Source organism: Nerophis lumbriciformis, linkage group LG21 (assembly GCF_033978685.3).
Source record: "Nerophis lumbriciformis linkage group LG21, RoL_Nlum_v2.1, whole genome shotgun sequence".
Lineage (NCBI taxonomy): Eukaryota > Metazoa > Chordata > Actinopteri > Syngnathiformes > Syngnathidae > Nerophis > Nerophis lumbriciformis.
In genome coordinates, this window is record NC_084568.2 from 15418207 (window position 1) to 15442890 (window position 24684).

At 38.6% G+C, this 24684-nt stretch overlaps 1 protein-coding gene across 5 annotated transcripts in view; it reads left to right on the forward strand.

Annotated features, from left to right (window-relative positions):
• Positions 1-481: 481 nt before the first annotated feature.
• cep192 (centrosomal protein 192) overlaps positions 482-24684 on the forward strand; it is a 104707-nt gene continuing 80504 nt past the window's right edge. For 3 of the 5 annotated variants that reach the window (XM_061982844.1, XM_061982843.2, XM_061982845.1), the window contains exons 1-6: positions 486-723; positions 5350-5555; positions 8398-8511; positions 16005-16162; positions 22225-22488; positions 24180-24295. In XM_061982844.1, coding sequence (XP_061838828.1) covers positions 5398-5555; positions 8398-8511; positions 16005-16162; positions 22225-22488; positions 24180-24295 — 810 coding nt within the window. In that variant the 5' untranslated portion in view covers positions 486-723; positions 5350-5397. Of the gene's footprint in view, positions 724-5349; positions 5556-8397; positions 8512-16004; positions 16163-22224; positions 22489-24179; positions 24296-24684 lie in introns of all 5 variants that reach the window. The other 2 variants (XM_061982846.2, XM_072915559.1) reach the window with 2 other exon arrangements.

The following is a 24684-nucleotide window of genomic DNA, read 5'->3' on the forward strand; positions in this document are numbered from 1 at the left end:
TCCATCCCTCAATTCCAATCTAATCAAATCCACTCCATTTATTTAGCACATTTAAACAACAAAAATGTTTCCAAAGTGCTGCACAAAAATATTAAAAACAAGATTCAAATACTATCCTTAGCTCCACCAATGACTGAATGAAAACAAAATAAATAAATATAAAAACAATATAAAAATAAAATGATCAAAATCGATGTTTAAAGGTTAAAACCAATTAAAACAATAAATAGAAATACACATTTGAAATACAGTTTTAATTATAAGTTGTTATTATTTTTTTAAACGCTAGTTTTAAAGTAGAAAACTGCCTGTTTTTTTTTGTTACATTACACCTGTTGGCTGTTTTATTCCACGTTTTATTTATTTATTTCCTCAAATAATAATTTTTTTAAAGTGTGCCGGGCCGCTAAAAAAAAAAGTCATATTTTTCGTCCAATTAGAAGTGAGAGTCCATGAGTGGATAAGCCAATCAGGTGATCGTAAAAGCGCTGACTCCCGCCTCCTCAGAGATGACGTAGTGGCGGGCTTCCTGCTTTCAGTCTTCGAACTTCTACATGTTGTTCGTCTTTAACGACGATTTTCCGACATCGACCGAAGTTTAATGTGTGTTTAAATGTGTGTTCGGTCGGTAAAAGGTTTAATTTGCAGGTCGGCCATTATTTGTTGCACCGTTGTTCGCAAAGACGAGACGAGAGGACGCTGCCTCCATTGAACGTTAGAGAAGTAAGTGCCTAAATATTCTCCATTTCTTTATACTTTATACCTTTTATAACGTGTTATCTTCATCGCATTCAACACTTTTACACGTTTCGACCAACTTCCACTACCGAGCTGCTGTCCTTCGCTTCACCACCGGAACTATACAACTTTTGTTTTTAGCCAGCGGCTAGTTAGCTAGCTGTCTAGCTAGGAAGATGTCCAAAATGTGGCCCCGGGGCCCATTTATGGCTCGCCACTCAGAACCGTCAAATAACATCAATCTTGGCTCAATTTCAAGAGAAAAATGCGTGTTGAATTTTCAAAGAAATCACTTGAGTTTAGTTGAAGAGTTTCGAAATAAATCAATCATCCATCCATCCATCTTCTTCCGCTTATCCGAGATCGGGTCGCGGGGGCAGCAGCTTAAGCAGGGAAGCCCAGACTTCCCTCTCCCCAGCCACTTCGTCCAGCTCCTCCCGGGGGATCCCGAGGCGTTCCCAGGCCAGCCGGGAGAGATAGTCTTCCCAGCGTGTCCTGGGTCTTCCCCGTGGCCTCCTACCGGTCGGACGTGCCCGAAACACCTTCCTAGGGAGGCGTTCGGGTGGCATCCTGACCAGATGCCCGAACCACCTCATCTGGCTCCTCTCGATGTGGAGGAGCAGCGGTTTTACTTTGAGCTCCCCCCGAATGACAGAGCTTCTCACCCTATCTCTAAGGGAGAGCCCCGCCACTCGGCGAAGGAAACTCATTTCGGCCGCTTGTACCCGTGATCTTGTCCTTTCGGTCATGACCCAAAGCTCATGACCATAGGTGAGGATGGGAACGTAGATCGACCGGTAAATCGAGAGCTTTGCCTTCCGGCTCAGCTCCTTCTTCACCACAACGGATCGATACAGCGTCCGCATTACTGAAGACGCCGCACCGATCCGCCTGTCGATCTCACGATCCACTCTTCCCCCACTCGTGAACAAGACTCCGAGGTACTTGAACTCCTCCACTTGGGGCAAGATCTCCTCCCCAACCCGGAGATGGCACTCCACCCTTTTCCGGGAGAGAACCATGAACTCGGACTTGGAGGTGCTGATTCCCTTCCCAGTCGCTTCACACTCGGCTGCGAACCGATCCAGTGAGAGCTGAAGATCTTGGCCGGAGGAAGCCATCAGGACCACATCATCTGCAAATAGCAGAGACCTAATCCTGCAGCCACCAAACCAGATACCCTCAACGCCCTGACTGCGCCTAGAAATTCTGTCCATAAAGGTTATGAACAGAATCGGTGACAAAGGGCAGCCTTGGCGGAGTCCAACCCTCACTGGAAACGTGTCCGACTTACTGCCGGCAATGCGGACCAAGCTCTGACACTGATTATACAGGGAGCGAACTGCCACAATAAGACAGTCCGTTACCCCATACTCTCTGAGCACTCCCCACAGGACTTCCCGGGGTACACGGTCGAATGCCTTCTCCAAGTCCACAAAGCACATGTAGACTGGTTGGGCAAACTCCCATGCACCCTCAAGGACCCTGCCGAGAGTATAGAGCTGGTCCACAGTTCCACGACCACACTGTTCCTCCTGAATCCGAGGTTCGACTATTCGGCGTAGCCTCCTCTCCAGTACACCTGAATAGACCTTACCGGGAAGGCTGAGGAGTGTGATCCCACGATAGTTGGAACACACCCTCCGGTTCCCCTTCTTAAAGAGAGGAACCACCACCCCAGTCTGCCAATCCAGAGGTACCGCCCCCGATGTCCACGCGATGTTGCAGAGTCTTGTCAACCAAGACAGCCCCGCAACATCCAGAGCCTTAAGGAACTCCGGGCGGATCTCATCCACCCCCGGAGCCTTGCCACCGAGGAGCTTTTTAACTACCTCGGCAACCTCAGCCCCAGAAATAGGAGAGCCCACCACAGATTCCCCAATTGATTCAATCAATCAAAGTTTATTTATATAGCCCTAAATCACCAATGTCTCAAAGGGCTGCACAAGCCACAACGACAGCCTCTGCAAGAAACAACTCAACCCAATGGGATACAATGAGATACCGTGTTCTCATTTTGGTAATGCAATTTACATCAATTCATTCTAAACACAACAGTTAATTCAGGAATGATTCACATACTATGATGAATAATACCTTATTTTCAATAAGTTTGAGACGTTTTTCATAATTCTTCTTCTTTGTACTTTGTCAACAATTGTAGTTTGAACAGCCTCTATATTAGTACATTGTTTAACTCAGGGGTGTCAAACGTACGGCCCAAGGGTCGGATCAGGCCGGCAAACAGGTTTTATCCGGCCCGCAGGATGAGTTTGCTAAGTATAAAAATTATCCTGAAATTTTTGAATGAAACAGCTGTTCCAAATGTGTTCACTGGATGTCGCAATAGCAATTCTTTGTATCTTTGGAGATGATGCTACTACATATGTACATAATAAACCACATGATGTAAGTACATCAGTCGAGGAAAATGATCAAACTACATGAATAACATCCTGTAATTTGATTTTGATACCATTTTTTTATCTTGATAGATTGAAAATGAACACCAATGAGTTGACTGATGAACATTTTCACATAATTTATTCGGAAAATATTACAGATGTTCGATAATGGCTTTTTTGACGATATCTGATATTCTGATATTGTCCGACTCTTAATTACCGATTCTGATATCAACCGATACCGATATATACAGTCGTGGAATTAACACATTATTATGCCTAATTTTGTTGTGATGCCCCGCTTGATGCATTAAACAATGTAACAAGGTTTTCCAAAATAAATCAACTCAAGTTATGGAAAAAAATGCCAACATGGCACTGCCATATTTATTATTGAAGTCACAAAGTGCATTATTTTTTTAACATGCCTCAAAACAGCAGCTTGGAATTTGGGACATGCTCTCCCTGAGAGAGCATGAGGAGGTTGGGGGGGCGGGGGGTGTATATTGTAGCGTCCCGGAAGAGTTAGTGCTGCAAGGGGTTCTGGGTATTTGTTCTGTTGTGTTTATGTTGTGTTACGGTGCAGATGTTCTCCCGAAATGTGTTTGTCATTCTTGTTTGGTGTGGGTTCACAGTGTGGCGCATATTTGTAACAGTGTTAAAGTTGTTTATACGGGCACCCTCAGTGTAACCTGTATGGCTGTTGACCAAGTATGCTTTGCATTCACTTGTGTGTGTGAAAAGCCATAGATATTATGTGATTGGACCGGCACGCAAAGGCAGTGCCTTTAAGGTTTATTGGCGCTCTGTACTTCTCCCTACGTCCGTGTACCACTCCGTACAGCGGAATTTTTAAAAAGTCATACATTTTACTTTTTGAAACAGATACCGATAATTTCCAATATTACATTTTAAAGCATTTATCGGCCGATAATATCGGCAGTCCGATATTATCGGACATCTCTAGAAAACATAAATGACGACAAATAATTAACCGCTACACGCAAGTGTAAAAAAAAAGGCAACCTAACAACATTATGATTTGTACATTTGTGCTTGTTCTATTTCTAAACAAAGAAAAAACAATCTGAAGTTGTCTTTATTTTTTAGTTATCGTGCCGTGGTTTTACCAGTCCGGCCCATTTGGGAGTACATTTTTCTCCATGTTGCCCCCGATCTAAAATGAGTTTGACACCCCTGATTTACAGCAATATCCTGTAAAGACAAAAAAACCCGATCGAATCCAGGGTAAAATTCTGCCGACTCAGCTGTCAGTCTACAGATTTTAGTACGTAAAAAATAAAAATGTTGTTGTGCAATAATATTATGAGGTGAATATTACTCAGCGTTACAATCGGCTCTCTGAGGGCAGCCATAACTGTGATGTGGCCCTCGATGAAAAGGAGTTTGACACCCCTGGTTTAACTTATTTGTTTAATCCATTCCATAATTTAAAGTTCATGTTAAAGTACCAATGGTTGTCACACACACACTATGTAATTCCACATATTGATATGCTAAAGGTTGTAAGTGTTGTAGGTGCAAACACATTTTTTAAGTTAGATTTTTCTCTGAGGTTGTAAGTCCCCTCTTGTTGAGAAGCGTTGCTTGGTAGCAGGTTATAGTTGGCTTTGTACATAATTTTAGCACCAAATCATCAAATTTCAATATCTTGGGTTCAATAAATAAAGGGTTTGAATTAGGGCTGCAACAACTAATCGATTAAATCGATTAAGATCGATTATAAAAATAGTTGGCGATTAATTTAGTCATCGATTTGTTGGATCTATGCTGTGCGCATGCGCAGAGGCAATTTATTTTTATTTTTATTTTTTATTTTTATTTATTTAATTTTTTATAAACCTTTATTTATAAACTGTAACATGTACAAACAGCTGAGAAACAATAATCAAAATAAGTATGGTGCCAGTATGCTGTTTTTTTCCCAATAAAATACTGGAAAGGATAGAAATGTAGTTTGTCTCTTTTATCTGATTATTAATCGATTAATCGAAATAATAATCGACACATTAATCGATTATCAAATTAATCGTTAGTTGCAGCCCTAGTTTGAATGTTGTACAATGCCACCGTTATGTATTATTCTGACTGATCTTTTTTCTTTATATCTTGAATGTCAAAACACTTAGATTTAATTAATAAGTGAAGACTGTGTGAAATGTCATCTTTGTTTGGTTCACTGCAGGTCCTTCAGGTGCTCTTCATGCCTCAACGCTTCCCTTTATTGCAATAAATGGCTGAGAGTTACAAGTTGGAAGATGAAGTTTTCCCCAGCTTCCTGCTCAAGTCTGTGGACGGCAGCACTTTGGAGAACGTGACACTGGGATCTGGACTTGGACTACCAGTAGCGGCTTCTACTGTGGCTAAGATTAGACCTCCGTCTGACGACAGGTGGGTGCACGCCTCTCCTATACTGCACTGTATTATCTACTATAATGTTACTTTACTGTATCTACTAATATTTAAATTTTCTGCTACCATCCTCCCTATGAAATCAAACACTACCGGGTATTAAAACATTACACAGAAAACTACTTGGAATCCTGCAAAATGGCAAACTACTGTACCTTACCATCCTTCTGCACATAGGTAGATCTGTGTCTTGTACAAGCTGGTACGTTATTAGTAGTAGTAAAAGTAATAACAATAGCACTTGTAGAAGTAGTACAAGTAAAGTTGCTTGTAGTAGTAGTAGCAGCACTGTTGGTAGTGCACGTAAAGTTGGTAGTAGTAGTAGCTCTGTTGGTAGTACAAGTAAAGTTGGTAGTTGTAGTAGCACTGTTGGTAGTACAAGTCAAATTGGTTGTAGTAGTAGCACTGTTGGTAGTACAAGTAAAGTTGGTAGTAGTAGTAGTAGCAGCACTGTTGGCAGTACAAGTAAAGTTGTTAGTAGTAGTAGTACTGTTGGTAGTACAAGTAAAGTTGGTAGTAGCACTGTTAGTAGTGGTACTAAAAGTAAATTTGGTAGTAGTAATAGCACTGTTAGTAGTAGTAGTATTATTACAAATGGAAATGGTAGTAGTAGCACTGTTAGTAGTAGTAGTAGTAGTAGTAGTAGTAGTATCACTGTTGGTAGCACAAGTCAAGTTGGTGGTAGTAATAGTAGCACTGTTAGTAATGGTAGTAGTAGCACTGTTAGTAGTAGTAGTAGTAGTATCACTGTTGGTAGCACAAGTAAAGTTGGTAGTTGTAGTAGCACTGTTGGTAGTACAAGTCAAATTGGTAGTAGTAGTAGCACTGTTGGTAGTACAAGTAAAGTTGGTAGTAGTAGTAGTAGCAGCACTGTTGGTAGTACAAGTAAAGTTGGTAGTAGTAGTAGTAGCACTGTTGGTAGTACAAGTCAAATTGGTAGTAGTAGTAGCACTGTTGGTAGTACAAGTAAAGTTGGTAGTAGTAGTAGTAGCAGCACTGTTGGTAGTACAAGTAAAGTTGGTAGTAGTAGCACTGTTGGTAGTACAAGTAAAGTTGGTAGTAGCACTGTTAGTAGTGGTACTAAAAGTAAATTTAGTAGTAGTAATAGCACTGTTAGTAGTAGTATTACAAATGGAAATGGTAGTAGTAGCACTGTTAGTAGTAGTAGAAGTAGTAGTATCACTGTTGGTAGCACAAGTCAAGTTGGTGGTGGTAGTAGTAGCACTGTTAGCAATGGTAGTAGTAGCACTGTTAGTTGTAGTAGTAGTTGTATCACTGTTGGTAGCACAATTCAAGTTGGTGGTAGTAGTAGCACTGTTAGTAATGGTAGTAGTAGCACTGTTAGTAGTAGTAGTAGTATCACTGTTGGTAGCACAAGTCAAGTTGGTGGTAGTAGTAGTAGCACTGTTAGTAATGGTAGTACAAGTCAATCGGTAATAGTAATAGCACTGTTAGTAGTCGTACTGTTAGTACAAATAAAGTTGATAGTAGTAGCACAGTCAGTGGTAATAAAAGTAATGTTGATACTAGTAGCACTGTTAGTAGTAGTAAAAGTAAAGTTGATAGTAGTAGCACTGTTAGTAGTAATAAAAGTAACGTTGATAGTAGTAGCACTTTTAGTAGTACTAAAAGTAAAGTTGATAGTAATAACACTGTTAGTAGTAGGAAAAGTAAAGTTGATAGTAGTAGCACTGTTAGTAGTAATAAAAGTAACGTTGATAGTAGTAGCACTTTTAGTAGTACTAAAAGTAAAGTTGATAGTAATAACACTGTTAGTAGTAGGAAAAGTAAAGTTGATAGTAGTAGAACTGTTAGTAGTAATACAAGTAAAGTTGATAGTAGAACACTGTTAGTGGTAGTGAAAGTAAAGTTAGTAGCAGGAGTACTGTTTTATATTTTATGTGTATTTAAAGTAGGGATGGGTACCGAATTCGGTACTTTAGGCACAGAGAGAATTTTGTTGGTAAGTCCGGTTGCGTCACGTATACAATCAGTCAAGCAGCACTCAGGGCGGACTTAGCCAAACTCCTTTTAAGTACCGGTAATGTTGCCATTTTTAACAACAACAAAGCAAGCATGCTTTGTAGAAAACACTCAAACGTAAAGTAAGGATCCACTATTCCAAAATGTGCTAGCTTGATGCTAATTTACATTGGATTTTTTTATAGACAGGCTACTATTAGCATTTGCGATTTTACATGGTGATTTCAACAGCACCAAATTTGGCAATGAAAACTACAATTAAGATGAATGTTACAATCAAACAGCTGGTGTGTAATAAGGAAAATCCTTACAGGATATATACTTTGTAGGGCGCAACATAAACCATTCAGCTCCCTGGAAAAAACTCCTTCTTAGTTCGACAACATACAATAGATAGCCTTTGCAGTACTGCCATCTAACGTCTTGGAAGTGAAACAAGATATGACAGCTCATTTTTATTACATTTTTTAATCATCAAACAATTGCAATTTATCAACACACACAACAGTAGCAAAAATTGGTACTGTATCGCTTCAGATGCCCAATGAGAAGTGCTATGTAAATTAATTTTGATTTGAATACATGTTTTAACTGGGTGTTGGAGGTCTTTGACTGGTAGGGATTTAATATTCCCAAACAAGTCGGCTCTTTTGGATGGCTCTTTTTCAATTTCACTCTGTGTGTTCTGATGTGACCAATGTGTTCTGCAAGTCACCTGGTGTAGGCTCCTGTTCCCCCATGATCGCAGTAGTGAACACCAGCGCTGTATGAAACGTTTATGTTTTGTGATGGAAGTTGGTGTCAATATGATGATATACTTTGCTGTCACAATGAACAGAGGAGATTGTGCTGAGGCGTCCTACCTGGAGGAAAGAACACTGCAGCAGGACAGCTCCCAAACATCTCAATCCAAGCAGTACAAGTTTGCCCTCAGTTTCAAAGAGGATGAGATGTGAGTAAAACATTACTTTTTCCCTATTAGCCTCTTAAAACGCAGGTGCAAAAATAAGGAAACCATAAGAAATGCTGAATAAAGTGTAACAAAATAGTGCAAAGTGTGAAAATGTAAACACAGAGAATCCTGAGAAGAACTATTTTCTGCAGGTTTAGTGCCAGGAAGTTACAGCTGTGCTCTAAAACAGGGTTTCTTAACATTTTTGACCCCAGGGCCCAACTTTTCTACTACATAGGAGCCTGGGGCCCACTCATATATTAACACTGAATTAGTAATCTTACTCTTGATTTCAAAAATGACATTGCTAATATAAATATAAACAAACATAAATAAATACGAAAAAAATAACAAATGGATGGATAAATTAAAAATAAATACATTCTAATTGAATTTAATGATAAATCCTTTATATGTTTCTTAAATATACTGTCAATAAAATTAAAGTGCAAATGACATTACAGCTTCAACACTTTAGTCATAATTTTTGTGCTTAAGAAACTTCTCTGACTTTAGCTCCAGATTTCTTCTGTTTGTTTGATATTGTCATTACTGCCACAAATGGTGAAAATGTGCATTACAACTGAGTACGACAGCGGCCCATACGCACCACAGCTGAGAAAGGGATATTTTCTGGCGGCCCAACAATAAGGGTGAGCACGGCTAAGATGGTGTAGTTTTAGCGGTCTTGGGGGGGACGAGCGCCTTGCATCATTTACAGACCACAATGATCTGACCACAGTCCCTTTTTAAAAAATCCAAAAAACTGCAATAATATCGAGGTGACTTTTCCTCGTTTTAGCCACAAATTCTTCACTCTTCTCACTCCATGCACAGAATCAACCGCAAGACAACGAGACGGCGCAACCAAGCCTGATAGTTAATGTTGTTACCTGATTGGCTGTTAGCGTGTCACTCCCGCTGACAGGGTTCGTACGGATGCCTAAAAACCTTGAAAATGCTTGGATTTTAATGTTGTGTTTTCAAGGTTTGAAAAATGCTTGAATTTTGGGTGAAGTGCTTGTAAATGCTTGGAAATGTTCATCATATTTCTCAGCAGTCTGACTCAATAGGAAAATTATAAAATGGAAAAAAGTTAATTTAAGTTTCCTTAAAAATGAAAGCTACGCGCTTGATCTGTTGCACGAGCCCTTACATCAGGTTGTTTTTGATTGATTGATTGAGACTTTTATTAGTAGATTGCACAGTACATATTCCGTACAATTGACCACTAAATGGTAACACCGGAATAAGTTTTTCAACTTGTTTAAGTCGGGGTCCACGTTAATCAATTCATGGTAATTCATATTGTCATGACAGAGCCGTATATACGGCTCTGTGTCGCCCCAAAGAGGACAGTGGTGCATCGGTCCATCATGCTGGGAGGTTGTCGTTTTAATGAACATTGGATGGAAAATGACAAATACAAACTTTGGATAAAACGTGGACCAAATCCACGTGTAGCCTGTTGCAAAGTATGCAAAAAGGAAATGCAGCTTTTTGCAATGGGAGAGTCGGCTCTCTCGAGTTATAATGAAAGGTATGCCACAGAGATTACTAGCCCTACAAGTTAACTAACGTTAGCTAAAGTTTAGTTTTCTAACCTTTTGGTACGTGCTAGACCTAAACTGTGAGATCACCGCTAGATTACATGTTAATTACTGACAGTTATTACGAGCTATGAAAGGAAAAAAGCGAGAGTTTGTCAATGATAAATTATAATGTTAAGAACTTCCCTCAACTACAAATCTAAGCTCAGCTGACGTAAGGTAAACACTGAGTGCCATGGCTAGCCTACAGTTGCAAGGCTGTGAATGACATAGTCTTAAGACATAGCCTAATAGAAAATAAGTTGACATTTATATTTTCATGTTTAGTCATCTAATTTTATTTTCATTGGTAACATTTGGGTGGAATTAGAACCATAAAAAAACTAAAGAGAGAGACATGCATTAAAAACAGAAGTTTGTAGCCTAAATCTTTGAACAGTAGGCTTAGGTCCAGATGATAAAATATATGCAGAAAAGGCTGAGGCTAAAGGCAAACTCTACCTCATTTCAAAGTCAAACGGACTTAGAAGGGCTGCAAAGGAAAAAGAGAGAAATCTTGAGACCTTTGAACAACAGTTGACAGAGAAAATGAAAGAACTGAATGATGTACTTTAAAGGATCCTGACCAATTTGGTCTTTGGTCTTACCATGAAGGGTATTTTTATTTTTTTATTTTTATTTTTTCAAACATAAAGGATCACTTATGTTTGCGGAAGTTCTTATTAATTTGCACTTTTTGGACTTGTTTGCACTTTGAAGGTCATATGTAATTTGTAACCTTTTGCACGACATAGAGCTGAGTTAATGTGAATGATTTTGAGTTTTTATACAACATGGTTCAATGTATGTTTTGCTCCATTATTTTGGTTGTCTACTTAACTTGTCTATCTCAGTTAAAGCAAACAAGTTACATTTTGTTGTTTTGGATAAGCGGAAGAAGATGGGTAATTGCATTAAAATGGTTACATTATTGGACTTGTTTGTACTGTGAAGGTCATGTAATGTACGGGGGCGGCATGGCGTAGTGGGTAGCGCGGCTGTACCAGAAACCTGAGGGTTGCAGGTTCGCTCCCCGCCTCTTGACATCCAAATCGCTGCCGTTGTGTCCTTGGGCAGGACACTTCACCCTTGCCCCCGGTGCTGCTCACACTGGTGAATGAATGATGAATGAATGATAGGTGGTGGTCGGAGGGGCCGTAGGCGCAAATTGGCAGCCTCGCTTCCGTCAGTCTACCCCAGGGCAGCTGTGGCTACAAACGTAGCTTACCACCACCAGGTGTGAATGAAAGATGGGTTCTCACTTCTCTGTGAGTGCTTTGAGTATCTAATAATAGAAAAGCGCTATATAATATTGAATCCATTATTATTATTATAATTTGTAATCTTTTTCACAACTTAGAGCTGAGTTAATATGAATGATTTTGTAGTTTTTACACAACATGGTTGTATGCATTTATTGCTCTATTATTGTCTACTTAACTTGTCTGGCTACCTCAGTGAAAGCAAAAAAACTTAACTTTTGTCTTTTTGTTAATTTGTAATCATAGCCACAGTTATAAGGCCAGATGTGCTTAATGAAAAGTGACTGAGGTGTTGTGAAACAAACAAAATATTTTCCTTTAAGTTATTATCCGTATATTAATGTAGAACAGTTTTGTAAATAAATGAGTGAAATTGACATTTTGAGGGTGCGTGTATTTATATCACATTATGCAGTTTACAAGCACAAATACGGTGTGAATCAATCCGTGCTGTTCGATGTCTTTGAGTGCTGTAAGTAAGAAAACGAACAAGAAATTTGAAAAATAACACACATGAAGACACATTTGCAAACACCAATGACATTGAATAGTCTACAGAAACACTGCTTAATTTTCTATGCCCCAATCAGTTAATTGTTAATTGGTCCATTGTTAGGCTTAGATTTTAGCAGATTTTCCGTGTTTTTCCTTCAGACATTTGGTGACCTCAAACAACAAGGCTATGGATTGATTCACACTGGTTTTCGCCTCTTGAAGGGTACTGGAAAAACTGGAAAATTGATCTTGAAAGTCCTTAAAAATTGCTTGAATTTGGCCATGGAAAAGGTGTACGAACCCTGCACTGATCAGTGATCACTTCCTGCGTTGCTTGGTTACCAGAGAGCGAGTGTCTTTGTTTATGCAACCAACCTTGCTTTGCAACTTCCGCTTTTATTTTTTGAAGAAAAAAGTTATTGAATGTTTTATTCAAAGCATTTTCCATTGACAATGATTCCGTGTCAGTAGCAATTTATATTCACATCGTTAATCTCCCAGCCCTACTCAATCGTACCAAAACAAATTCTTTTTACAAGAAGGAATTATATGTGCCCGAACCGCCGGTATGCGTGAGCGGAACTGAAATGCTTAAATGTCTAGGGTGAGTGGAACGGTTTGAATCGCTTTAGAAATGTGGGATGTGAAGAGGTGTGTATATTGTCCATTCATTTTCAAAAGAGGGAAATGCCTGGTAATTGGTAATCAGGGAATTTTCAGAACCGGGAAACATGCTGGCATGAATGTCCAGGGTGAGCGGAGTGTGTGGGTGGTGGAACGGTTGAAATCGGATGAGTCGATTGTATTTTTTGCAATTCATTTGCCGGAAAACCGGGAATTATGGTAAAAGGAAAACATGTTTTGCCTTTGATATATGGGAAGAGCAGTGTGGGTGGATGGTTAAAATGTTGGATTCAGGTTTAAAAATGTGAAAATTAGAATGAGAATTACCTAGGCAATTGGGAATTTCGGGAAAACCGGGAATTTGTGAAAATATTGACAATGGCACAATTGTCCTAGATGATATGAATGGGTTGGTGTTGGAATTTTTTTAATCGGTTGAAAAATGTTGATGTAGTAACAGTTTAAATTTAAATGGGTATTTCGGAATTCCTGGAATTTGTAATGGTAATTTTGTTTTCCCAACTAAGAGAAATGTTTCGAAGGTGGAATGGTCAAAAACGATTGGGAAAATGTGGACTGTGAAAACCTTCCAGGAATAAGTGAAAATAAGGCTTTGGAAAACCGAGAATTCTAGGAATTCCTGGAATTTTTATGAACTTGAAAATGGTAGTTTGATGGTTCAAGGTGAGTGGAGTGTGTGGATGGTGGAACAGTTCCAATCGGTTGAGAAAAATGGCCCATTCATTTTCATTGGGAAAAATGGCCCAGACATTCTGGTTAATCTGGGATATTTTTTAATAATAATAAATAGATTTTTTTTTTTAATGTAGAATCTTATATGTGTGGATGCTTGGTTGGACATTCACACAATTAACTCAATTCCGACAGCCAGAATATAACGACAAACACATTTTATAGAGAACAATTACATTTACATGTAGAAATCAATGTAAATGGAATGTATAAATGAACATTTAACATCCCTTTACCTTCATTAAGAACTCTTGTTGGCAACGACGGGGATGGGAGGAAGGGAGAGACATGTGGACGCCACCTTTGTACTTTGCCAGTGATGACATCATAGAGGGTGACAGCCGGCAGAAAATGACTTCTAGCTTGGAGTTAGGAGCAGGAAAAGGAGCACATTGTGTAATAGAGATAAAGAAACACCACAAGATTCAATCAACACCTCGGGATATTCTTTGTTTGGACAGTTGGTACTCATTCATTCTACTGCTGCAGCTATCAATTATTTTGACAATGGAGTAATCTATCGACTAATTTGTTCGAGTAATCGAATAAAACGCACCGTACGGCTTCAAAGCGACTTTTAGTGGAAACAGTTAAAAAGCAGGAGTATCACACTATGCTAATGTTCCTAACAACAAGGCAAAACAAAAAACGTAAGAGACTTGCTCGCATTTCGCAATGGGTGGCATGATAAATGTCGGACAGACTATTGTTGGGCCAAAATGAGCGATGAAATTCTGTGCTGGGATTGATTATCTTTGAGGAATGTTGTTGCATCCAAACAGAAGGTAGAAAACATCCTCACCTCGGATTTCAGGTTAGAGCCGTGGTGGGGGCGTGCGTGGTCACCATGGCATCATTGCATAATTTGCTATGATGATATGATTTTCTTTAAAAACGCTCAGAAAATGTATGCATTGACAAACAAACCTGTTATTATTAATTGGTATTAACATATATGTTGCCATATTTTCAATTGTTGCTGCTTATTGTACATTGTTACTGTATGTTAAAAGCTGCACTGCAGCCATGTCAGTTCCCCATTGTGGGATAAAAAAAAGTCTCGCCTACTTTAGTGAGACATTTTCAAGTGTCTAGAGACGTTTAGTCCCTTTTAAAAAAAATTAAAAACGGCTATCAACAAACTTAGCATCTTTTTCTGGTGTTATTATAGACTGTACTCGTGTTTAGAGACTACTTATGTCCCTGCAGTGAGGATGACGTCACACTTGCTTTGCGCTGCTGCTCGAGTTGGACTTTCTCTCCTTAAAAGCCATCACTGGCATCTTAATATTTTCATATTTTGTAGATTGCTGTCCGCGGGTATATCTGGGATATATCAAAGTTACGTCCACATTGCAGACATGCTGACAAAGCTCCAGACAATCGCGTGCGTCTTGTTTACATCGGTTTTCGGCAGCGCTGTTTTCGATGATCAAACTCTTTCCGGTGGCCATGTTTTTGGCGCATTACTAGTTAATAGTGCACACATAATAGGCTATATGTATCCATTCACACTGTAGCCATCTGCTGGTGGTAATGTTTTATGTTTGTGTGGTTTTGATTTGTTGTTAATTTCTCCTATGATCACAAACACATGGTCCGTGCCTAAAAGCAGATTGGCGTAGAATGAGCAAGTGTTGTTGTGTGTTCAGGGAAGCACGGAGACGAAACTGTTTGCACGGGAGGTAAAACTTGTTTAAATTGGGCCTGTTGTTGGCAAAAGATTGGCAATAAAAGTTAGATATAGCGTCGGATTTTGTGTGGCTTCAATACATTATATCACATTAATTTGTTTTCATGTAAAAAAATATTACAAGGTGTGGTGGCTAGACATTTGTTTAGTTACAAGTTACATGAAGGGGAAACCCTGCAGACATATCCCAGGCTGCTGTACGGGCTACTGTGTCATAACCAGCTGATACGGGGGGTGGTTCGTGGAAGTTGAATGAAGTGTGTGTGCGTGTCGCACGCCACGGATGATGTTACTGTTGTGTTAGATAGATAGATAGTACTTTATTGATTCCTTCAGGAGAGTTCCCTCAGGAAAATTTAATTTTGCTTGCTACAAAAAAATAAAATGGTCGTTCTGCAATGCAAAACTGTTGTCTTTTCCACGAGTCACGTTAAGTCAATGCCTTCAAAGACGTCCACCTGTGGGTATTGATGGACGGAAAAGCTCGAGACGTTCCGCGGTGTTGACTAAAACACCCTTATCACGGGAATATGCGTAGATTTGCGAGCAGCACGGCGGAGCAGCATCAGAACGGCGATGGGGATCACCAGTGGAAATCATGGGTCACAGGTTTTGTTACTTTGTTTAAAAGTTGGCATTTACGTCCTCCAAATCCATCAAAAATATATTTTTTTGTAGTATTGTGTAAAGTTTTTAGCTTTCGCTTAGTGGGTTGCCTTTCAGTTCAATTAGGAAATACAAGAATACAGTGATTAGGGTTTTTTGTTAAGACATCATTGATCCTCGGGAGCATCATATTGATTGTTATTCTATTCCTTCAAGAAAAGTGTAAGTGAAGTGTTCCATCGTACGTCGGATCTTTTTCTATGTAAAGCATTTTTTCTTTCTGATGCACACTGGTTGCATCGTGTTGATTGTGTTAAGCTTCAGTTTTATTTACTGTATTAGTGAATTAGTTCTCAAACTTCTAGAAACAATTTGTTGCTTACCTTTTGTTTGGTTGTATTAAAGTATGTTTACATGATTTTCCAATTTGCACACTTTCCAATGATTTGTTTTCCATTTCTGTTCATGCAGGGACAATGCAGACGACTTCATTGCTGCACATAATCTGTCAGACATGCTGATTAAATTGAATGTGGATGGCACAACATCTCCAAACCAAGGCACCGTGCGGTGTCCTCTTCCCACTCAGATGGGTTCGAACCAGGGCGAGCACACAGAACTCCAAACGGGTAAGAACATTCCTGTTTTTCACTTAAAGACTGACATATCCTGTAATACGCAATATCAGTGTTCTTCAACACACCACTCAAGATATTAACCATTTAATTTTACTTCATCATTTCACTGTTTTTTCACCAAACTCACTGTTCTTAACAAGGAGCTGAAAGGCAAACGCATTTCAGTGTGGAATTATTTGTATCCTTTTACTTCACCCCTTCACACCACCAGCTCGCTTAGCGATCAGCATAACTTCTTGTGTGCTGCTGTCTTAGCCTCGTCCTCCAGTGATGATCATCTTGTAAAAATGTTTTCCGGACCATAGAGCGCACTGGTATATAGGCCACACCCAAATTCTAGGATTTAAAAAAAAAAAGAGCCGCAACAGACTACCGTATAAGCTGCAGATATATACATTGTGAAATTAGTAATTTACAAATAAATGTTTATTTAAAATACCTTAATTGTTTCCAAACGGTGCTTGTAACACAACAGTAAAACTGCTTATCAAACAGAACAGAAGTCAATGTCATGGCAGCCACTAGCTGCGGAAGCAAGCTCTCCAATCAGCTAAACAGACTCAATAACTCCACGGTGATGTTTTGGTGAATTTACTGAGGAATTTATGAAACTGAAACAATACAAAAAGATTGCTATTGTCAGTTAAAAATACTGACACAGAAACTCGTAAACCTGTTCGCATATTAGCTAATGCTAACGATGCTTGCTTTATCACATAACAATAGCACGTACAAATATGCATGAAAACACTCCTGCAGACATCACACATGGGACAGTTTAGTAAATAAGAATAGTTTTAGTTATATTGTAAAGCTTACAAACATTGCTTTGAGTGATGAATGAAGAATACATACGAGTAGAAACGCAATGGACGACTAGAAGCCGGAACGGCACTTCTACTTCTGGTTGAAAGCTCTAAACTGCTGCACCTGCAGTAAGAAAACACGTTTGAAAGATGACTCTATAGCACAAACAATAACATACATTTTCAGTGTCTTTGCTTGTTTTTTTGTATTATTATTATAATTTTCATAATGGCCGCTGGTGAAGAAAAATCCGTAAATTAGCCACACCGTTTTATAAGCCGCAGGGTTCAAAGCGTAGGACAAAAGTAGCTGCTTATAGTCCGGATTTTAGGGTAGTTTATTTGTGGCAGTGTAGGTGATGATTACGAAGTCTGGGGAGCAGCTCCACACTGTGTATAGACGTACACAGTTTTAGCCTTGTAGTCTTTTGTACGGCTCTTTTGAGTGAATGGTGAGAATCTATTCGCACTTGTGAGCCATTCATTTTGAAGCCAGACATTGCCCACCCGACTGCCGTCTGGACTAGAAAATTAGCCAAAGGAAACCGAAGCCTTGGATTTACTTTTAAAAAACAAAGAAATAAACAAATGAAAATAAATACATAGAAAAATATGTATTTATTTATTATGCATGTAAATTTTATTTTGATTACATTTTCTGGTAAATTTTTCTGATATGTTAAGTAGTTCAAGTGTCCACACGTACAATATTACAATAATTTTATTGTGTCCTAATTTTAATTCCAGTTATATTTTATACTTTTTATATCCATAAATACATTTTAAAATTACTTATTTGTGTTTTTTTTCTATTTTTAAAATGCTCTTGTGCTACAATATTTTTTAGGTGAGGGAAAATTCAAAATAGTGTTGTCACTGTCAAAAGCCTGGGGATGTGGAATGTTTACATTAAAAACAACAAAAAAGATGCAGCCAATATTATAGAATACATTAATTCCCACCAATAGTGTGATATTTCTCAAAATTTTGATTTTTCTGATCCACATTGTATTTTATAACTGCTACAAGTGATTGTTTCCTTGATAAAAGTAACTATAATAACGAGCCAGTTTTTTTGAACGGCTCTGAGAGATCCAGCTCCTATTCAAAGATGTGATGTTTCCAAGCGAATCGAGTCTTTTGAATGGCTCTATTAAGTGAATTACTTTAATCGCCGTATTTTCCGGACTATAGAGCGCACTGGGATATAAGTCGCACCCACTGAATTTTATGAAAAAAAATGTTTTTCCATATATTAGCTGCACCGGACTATAAGCCACAGATATATACGTTGCAAAATGATGATTATTATTATTATTTACACAAAAATATTCCGTAAATGATTATTTACATACCTTAATTGTTTCCAAACAGTGTCTGTAACACGGCAGTAAAATGGCTGATCAAACAAAACAGGAGTCATCGTCATGGACCCACGAGATGCGGAAGCTAGTGCTCCAATCAGCTAAACAGATTCAATAACGGCACTGACGTTTTGGTGAATTTCCTGAAGAATTTGTGAAACTGAAACAATACAAAAATAATGCCATTGTAAGTTAATAACACTAACACTTGATTACGTGTTAGCATATCAGCTAATGCTAACGACGATAGTTTGGTTACATTACGATGGCACGTACAGATATGCATGAAAACACTCCTAAAGACATCACACTTGGGACGGTTTAGTAAGTATAAACAGTTTTAGTTATATTGTAAAACTTACAAACGTTGCCTGGAGTGATGAATGAAGAAACCCATACGAGTAGTAACGCTATGGACGGCTGAAAGACTAAGCGGCACTCCACTTCCGGTTTTGAAGCACTAAATAGAAGGACACTGCAGCACCTATAGTGAGCGAATCCGTCCAAAAGATGGCGCCATAGCACAAACATTAAAACACCTTCCCATCGTATTTGCTTGGTTTTTAAAAAAAATATTTGTACTTTGGCCATCAGCGAAGAAAAATCCATTAATTAGCCGCACCGTTATAAAAGGGCAGGGTTCAAAGTGTACCGGTAAGAAAAAAGTAGCGGCTTATAGTCCAAAATTTACAATATTTTAATTTTAATTGTTTTTATTTAAATGTTTTCGATTTTTTTGGCGGGGCCTTTATTTTCTGGTTCATTGTTTTCAAGTAGTTCAGGTCTAAGCGTTTTATCATTGCTGTATTATTTTCTGTACTGTTAAAAGTGCTACCGTTTCTTTTTCTGGTGAGTGAAAATTTCAAACTAGTGATGACGCTGCCAAAGCTTAGGGCAATCAATCAATCAATCAATCAAACGTTATTTATAAAGCTCTTTTCATACATAAAAGAAATGCAACGCAAAGTGCTTTACAAAGTTAAAAACAATACCCTGGAGACCCATATCCCCCATTATCACATACGTACGCATGGATACAGATACCAAACACAACATACACACAAATGCAACTATATGGACAAATGAGTACAGAGGAGACATGTGAGTAAACACTATCACAGGAGCCATCTGCACCAGGAGGTCATCAGACCATGGCCACCAGTATGCTGACACAAAAGCGCCCCCACAAGCACGGCCGATAACCCCTGAGGCAGATGGCTCATCTGAGGAACGTTGAAAAATAAAAATAATAAAACTTGTAAAATAGTAAGAACCATGTGTAGAGATAAAGAATAAAATACAAGTAAGACATATGAAGATTAATAGAAAAAAAAAAGGAAATAAATAGAACTAAATAAAATCTTGTATAACTAATAGGATAAAAAGTAAAATACACACACATATGCAACTATATGGACAAAAGAGTACAGAGGAGACATGTGAGTAAACACTAGCACAGGAGCCATCTGCACCAGGAGGTCATCAGACCATGGCCACCAGTATGCTGACACAAAAGCGCCCCCACAAGCACGGCCGATAACCCCTGAGGCAGATGGCTCATCTGAGGAACGTTGAAAAATAAATATAATAAAACTTGTAAAATAGTAAGAATCATGTGTAGAGATAAAGAATAAAATACAAGTAAGACATATGAAGATTAATAGAAAAAAAAAAAAAAGGAAATAAATAGAACTAAATAAAATCTAGCATAACTAATAGGATAAAAAGTAAAATACAAATGACTTCAATAAAATAAGTAATATCAGATAAAAGCCGAATCAAAAAGGTGGGTTTTAAACCTGCTCTTAAAAACATGAACGTTCTCTGCACCCCTGAGGTCCCCCGGCAAGCTGTTGGGGGCCATAATGTTGGAAAGATGCTATCCCGTGACTTTGTCCTCTTGACTTTTGGGATAATTAGGAGATGAGTGCCGGAGGATCTCAGGGCCTGGGAAGGTTCATAGAGTTAAAAGCAAATCTGAAAGATAAGAAAGCCCAATACCATAAAAACATTTCTAAACCATAAGAAGAACCTTAAAATTTATCCTGAAACACGGGGAGTCAATGCAGAGATTTTAAAACTGGTGTAATGTGAGCCCGCTTTCTGGTCTTCGTCAGGACACATGTCGCTGAATTTTGGAGTAATTGTAAAGGTGCAATAACCTTTTTAGGAAGACCAGAAAGCAGGGTGTTACAATAATCTATACAACTTGTAATAAAAGCATGCATTAGCATCTCCGTGTTGCCCTGAGAGAGAATTGGGTGGGAGTGCACGGAGCACAGGCAACGCCTGTTGCAGTAGGAGAAAGAGGCCCAGGATGCAGCTGTAGCCTCATCTGAAAGGACCGCTGTGTCTGCTAGCTGAGCACTGGTGGCAATGGCCTGCGTTTTACCGAGGATAATCATGTCCCGTTGCTTTTCGGCATCATGAAAGGAATATAGCGCCGAAATTCTCCCCTCGAGCTCGATTACTCTCTGGCTGAGACGCAAACAGTTTTTGCAACTGGATGTGGAGTTGAGTGTAGGCATGACTCGCGTCGCTCGCCGTAAGTGGATAGTCAGCTTAGCACTGTCAAAGATATGAGCTCACTTTGTGATATGGACAATAAAAATATGAATAAATGGTGTGAAAAGACTAAAACGGTTTAAAAAGAGTTAAAAATACTTTAAACACTTTAAAGAGCAAATAAAAGTAGCAAAATAGTATGATCATTGACAGCAGCAAAGCTCACATCATCACTGGAGGTCCAGGAATAGTTGAACATGCACACTACACACAGTAGGAGGATACAATGACGTTGAAGACTCACACTGCTATGGCACCACCTCATGTAATGTTAACAAAAAACACAATAAAAATAAACATTTTGTTAATATTTTAGAATAGTTCCCACCAATAGACTAATATTTGTATGGATTTAAATGATTATGATCTATATCTTTTCTCATAACTGCCACCAGTGTGTGTGTCTTTAATAATGAAAAACTGTTTAAAAATTAAAATAACTATAATAACGAGCCCTTTGAACGGCTCCCCAAGTTGCGACTCACTTCAAAGAGTCATAAATCACATCTCTACGAGCTGCCTCTGTCTGCTGGGGTACCAAAAATAAATAGTGTTAGACAAAAGGTCATCAGCTTTTGTGATCGGCAATGGCCAATCACTACTTTTTCACGGGAATCAGCCGTTTCTAGTCAATCGATCGGCACATCCTTAGTCTAATCATACAATTAATCTTAGAAAAATACACGGTGCAATAAAATGTCATCCTGATTATCAATTAAAATGTAGACATTTATTTTGCTTATAGGTAGAAATATTAAATGCCATTTTTAAAAGAAGAGCCTCTGACATGCGGGGTAAATGAGTTGTTTAGGTTTATTTCCAACATGCATACAGTTGCAATATGATAAATTAAATGTTTTCAATTTCTCATTACATGTCCTAAAAGGAGTAAGAAGAAGCAGAGCTTATTTAATCCTACCTCTTTTCCACTTCATAGCAATTACGAACACGTTTGTTGACTTCCAGATCTCAATTTGTAATAATAATTAATACATAATTCAAACCATGTCTATTGTGGACAGTAAGTGTAGAAGAAACACAATTTTCTTAAATGGTGCAGCTTGGTCACATCCTCAGTGAAGACCCAGGGTCATGGGGTGTTTCGGTTGTCAGATCTTCAAACACCCTCACTTGGGCGACCCAACCAGGGTTGATTATTCCCCAAGCAGCGTTTTACACAATGGATCCCCACCTCTTCATCCAAAACCACCTGAAGCCCTTCTTTGTGGCTTCACTGATGTTTTTTCTGGCAATCTCTACTTGATCAAGAATTGCCAGTGAAACTATTTGAAGCCACTACTTTGTTTGTTCTTGACAGATCTGTCAGAAGGCCCCTTAACATTTTCTCAGTTTGGATATACGGATCGTACGGACATGAAAGTAGGTACCAGCCTTTCTGTTGCTTTTACCACTCATTTACAGTCTTCTGACTGCCTGTTTTTCTGTGATCTTTTCCTGCTGGCTCCATCCACAACTCAGAAAGACAATGTTCAGAGTGAAGCAGTGGACAGTGACTTCAACTCCAGTTTTTTGGCAAATGAAAAGCTGATATCTATGGACAGCATGAACAGTTACATCACAGGTATACAAAGACTCCTACAACTTACTCTTTTAGTTGCACGTTTCTTCCTGGCAACATGTTTCACTCAACACGCATGTGCTTCTATGAAGCTGAAAGCTGTAGATGGGGTGCCCAAGCGTTTGGCCTTTAAGGGCCAATGTAAAAATATGCCAATGGACCGTGGACCAAACAGCAAATTTTTTTTACCATGCAACAGCACCACCAGTGAGGAATTTAGCCTCCTACCATAATCTTTAAACATAGGTTGTGCAACTCTCATCTTTTGTCCATTTTTAACCTCAAAACTTTTAAAAAGGTCATTTTCGACAGATGTTTGCCATTTCCAGGTGTTGTTTTGTAACCATTTCCTCCTAGATATCTAATCTGATCACTTTCAAACTTTACCCACACATATTACACATGTGGAGGATGCTAAATTTCGAAGCGTTTAGGTTTTCATTTTAGGATGTTGGCGAAGGGTAGCGACCCAAGATTATCCTTTTCTATAGACCGTCAAAACTTTACCTTAGAGCACGGGTCTCAAATTCAAACTCAACTTGCTAGCCTGTAAAAACAATCTACCGTATATAATTTACGAATTTAAAAAACCGTCAGCTCAGTCACCAAAATTTTACCATAAACGTACTTCTTTTTTTTTTTTTTTACACCAAAATACTGTAAATTGAAAAACTACTACTGAGTTGCCAGTTTTGTTTTACTGTCTATGGCCATGTTTTTTAAAGTGCATTACTATAAATTTAAAAACAGTACCCCTGTTATTTTTACCGCAAAATTCTGGCGACTGAGCTGCTAATTTTTTTTTTTACCTTAAAATCTACATTCACCATTTTTACAGTGCATTGCTGTAAATGGAAAAAATGGTACCAGTGATTACTTTATGGTACATTTCTGGCGACTAATCAGCACTTTAACACAACACAACTGGTTGGTTGTCATTTAAAAAAAGCATTGCGAGGGAAGCAAACATGCTGAAAAGAAAAGATTGAGAAAAGAAAACTCACTGCATGGTCAGTCATTTTCATTATCTACTACTCTTAGCAAGTAATATGGCACATTGCTGTTGACAAGGAGATATTGTCTCATGATTTCCTCATTATTTACAAATATAATGATATATCTTAATTAAAAAAATATTAAGATACATGTAATTAAAAGCTTTGTGTTATAATTACACAAACACAAACTTGTAGCAGACACCATGAATTCAATATTACATCCATGACTTTACTAAATGACTCACTAGTTCAACAACATATTTGATTTTTTACAATTATAATATTTTTTTATCTAAATTTTATCATTATTCTTGAATTTAAATTTAACTAAGTTTTCTTTAATTTTTACAGCATTTCTATGTATGAAATGCCTTCCAATTTCCAAAGCATCCTAAAAATAGTGAAATCTCATCCGTCGTCCTGTCTTTCATAATGATTGTGAACGATAGGCAAATTTCCCCCCAAAGAGTGAAGTTTCCCTTTAACACATCGCAATTCCAAACATTTTGACGCAAAATCACGCATTTTATGTGGCAACAATCACAATAAAAAGCCCTCAGGACTGTTATGTTACTGATGTATATTCTACTTGGCTAATTGCAATCGCGTTAGTTTGCTAGGTAGGTTGCAGGCCGCTGTGTACGCGTACAGAATGTTGGCCTGAAGATATTGAACAGTAGTGTGTGTCCCCACCAGATGATGACATTGATTTCAACGACCTACCTGATGATGAGTTGGAGCTCTGCTTGAATAATCTGCTGCCTTCAGCCGTGGAAAGGGGCACGGTGGATGGCCAAGAGCTCCCAGCGACAGTAAGGGTCAAACGTGTTCTATTCTTGTACTGTACTCCGTTACAACTACAACAGAACTACATCAGCAGATACAATATCTACACATATCGTACCAGTATTTAACTCGCGCTAACCCCCCTATCCCCTGCATTTTCTTCTTCCCGTAGTGCCAGTTGCTATTTACCTGTCAAAACTCAAATTTTTTCAGTTTTTTCCCTTCTTTTCTGGCGTCTTCCCACTTCCGTTTTGTTTGTTCTCGCGACTGCAGAGATGGCGTCCGCTCGACTAGCCTCGGCAACACTCTGAGCACGGGCCCAATAAAGGAGCGCCGCAAGTTTCATGTTCTGTGACTCAATCAAATAACTGCGTGAAAGAGATGAATGAACACGATGAAGATAGAGATAATATCC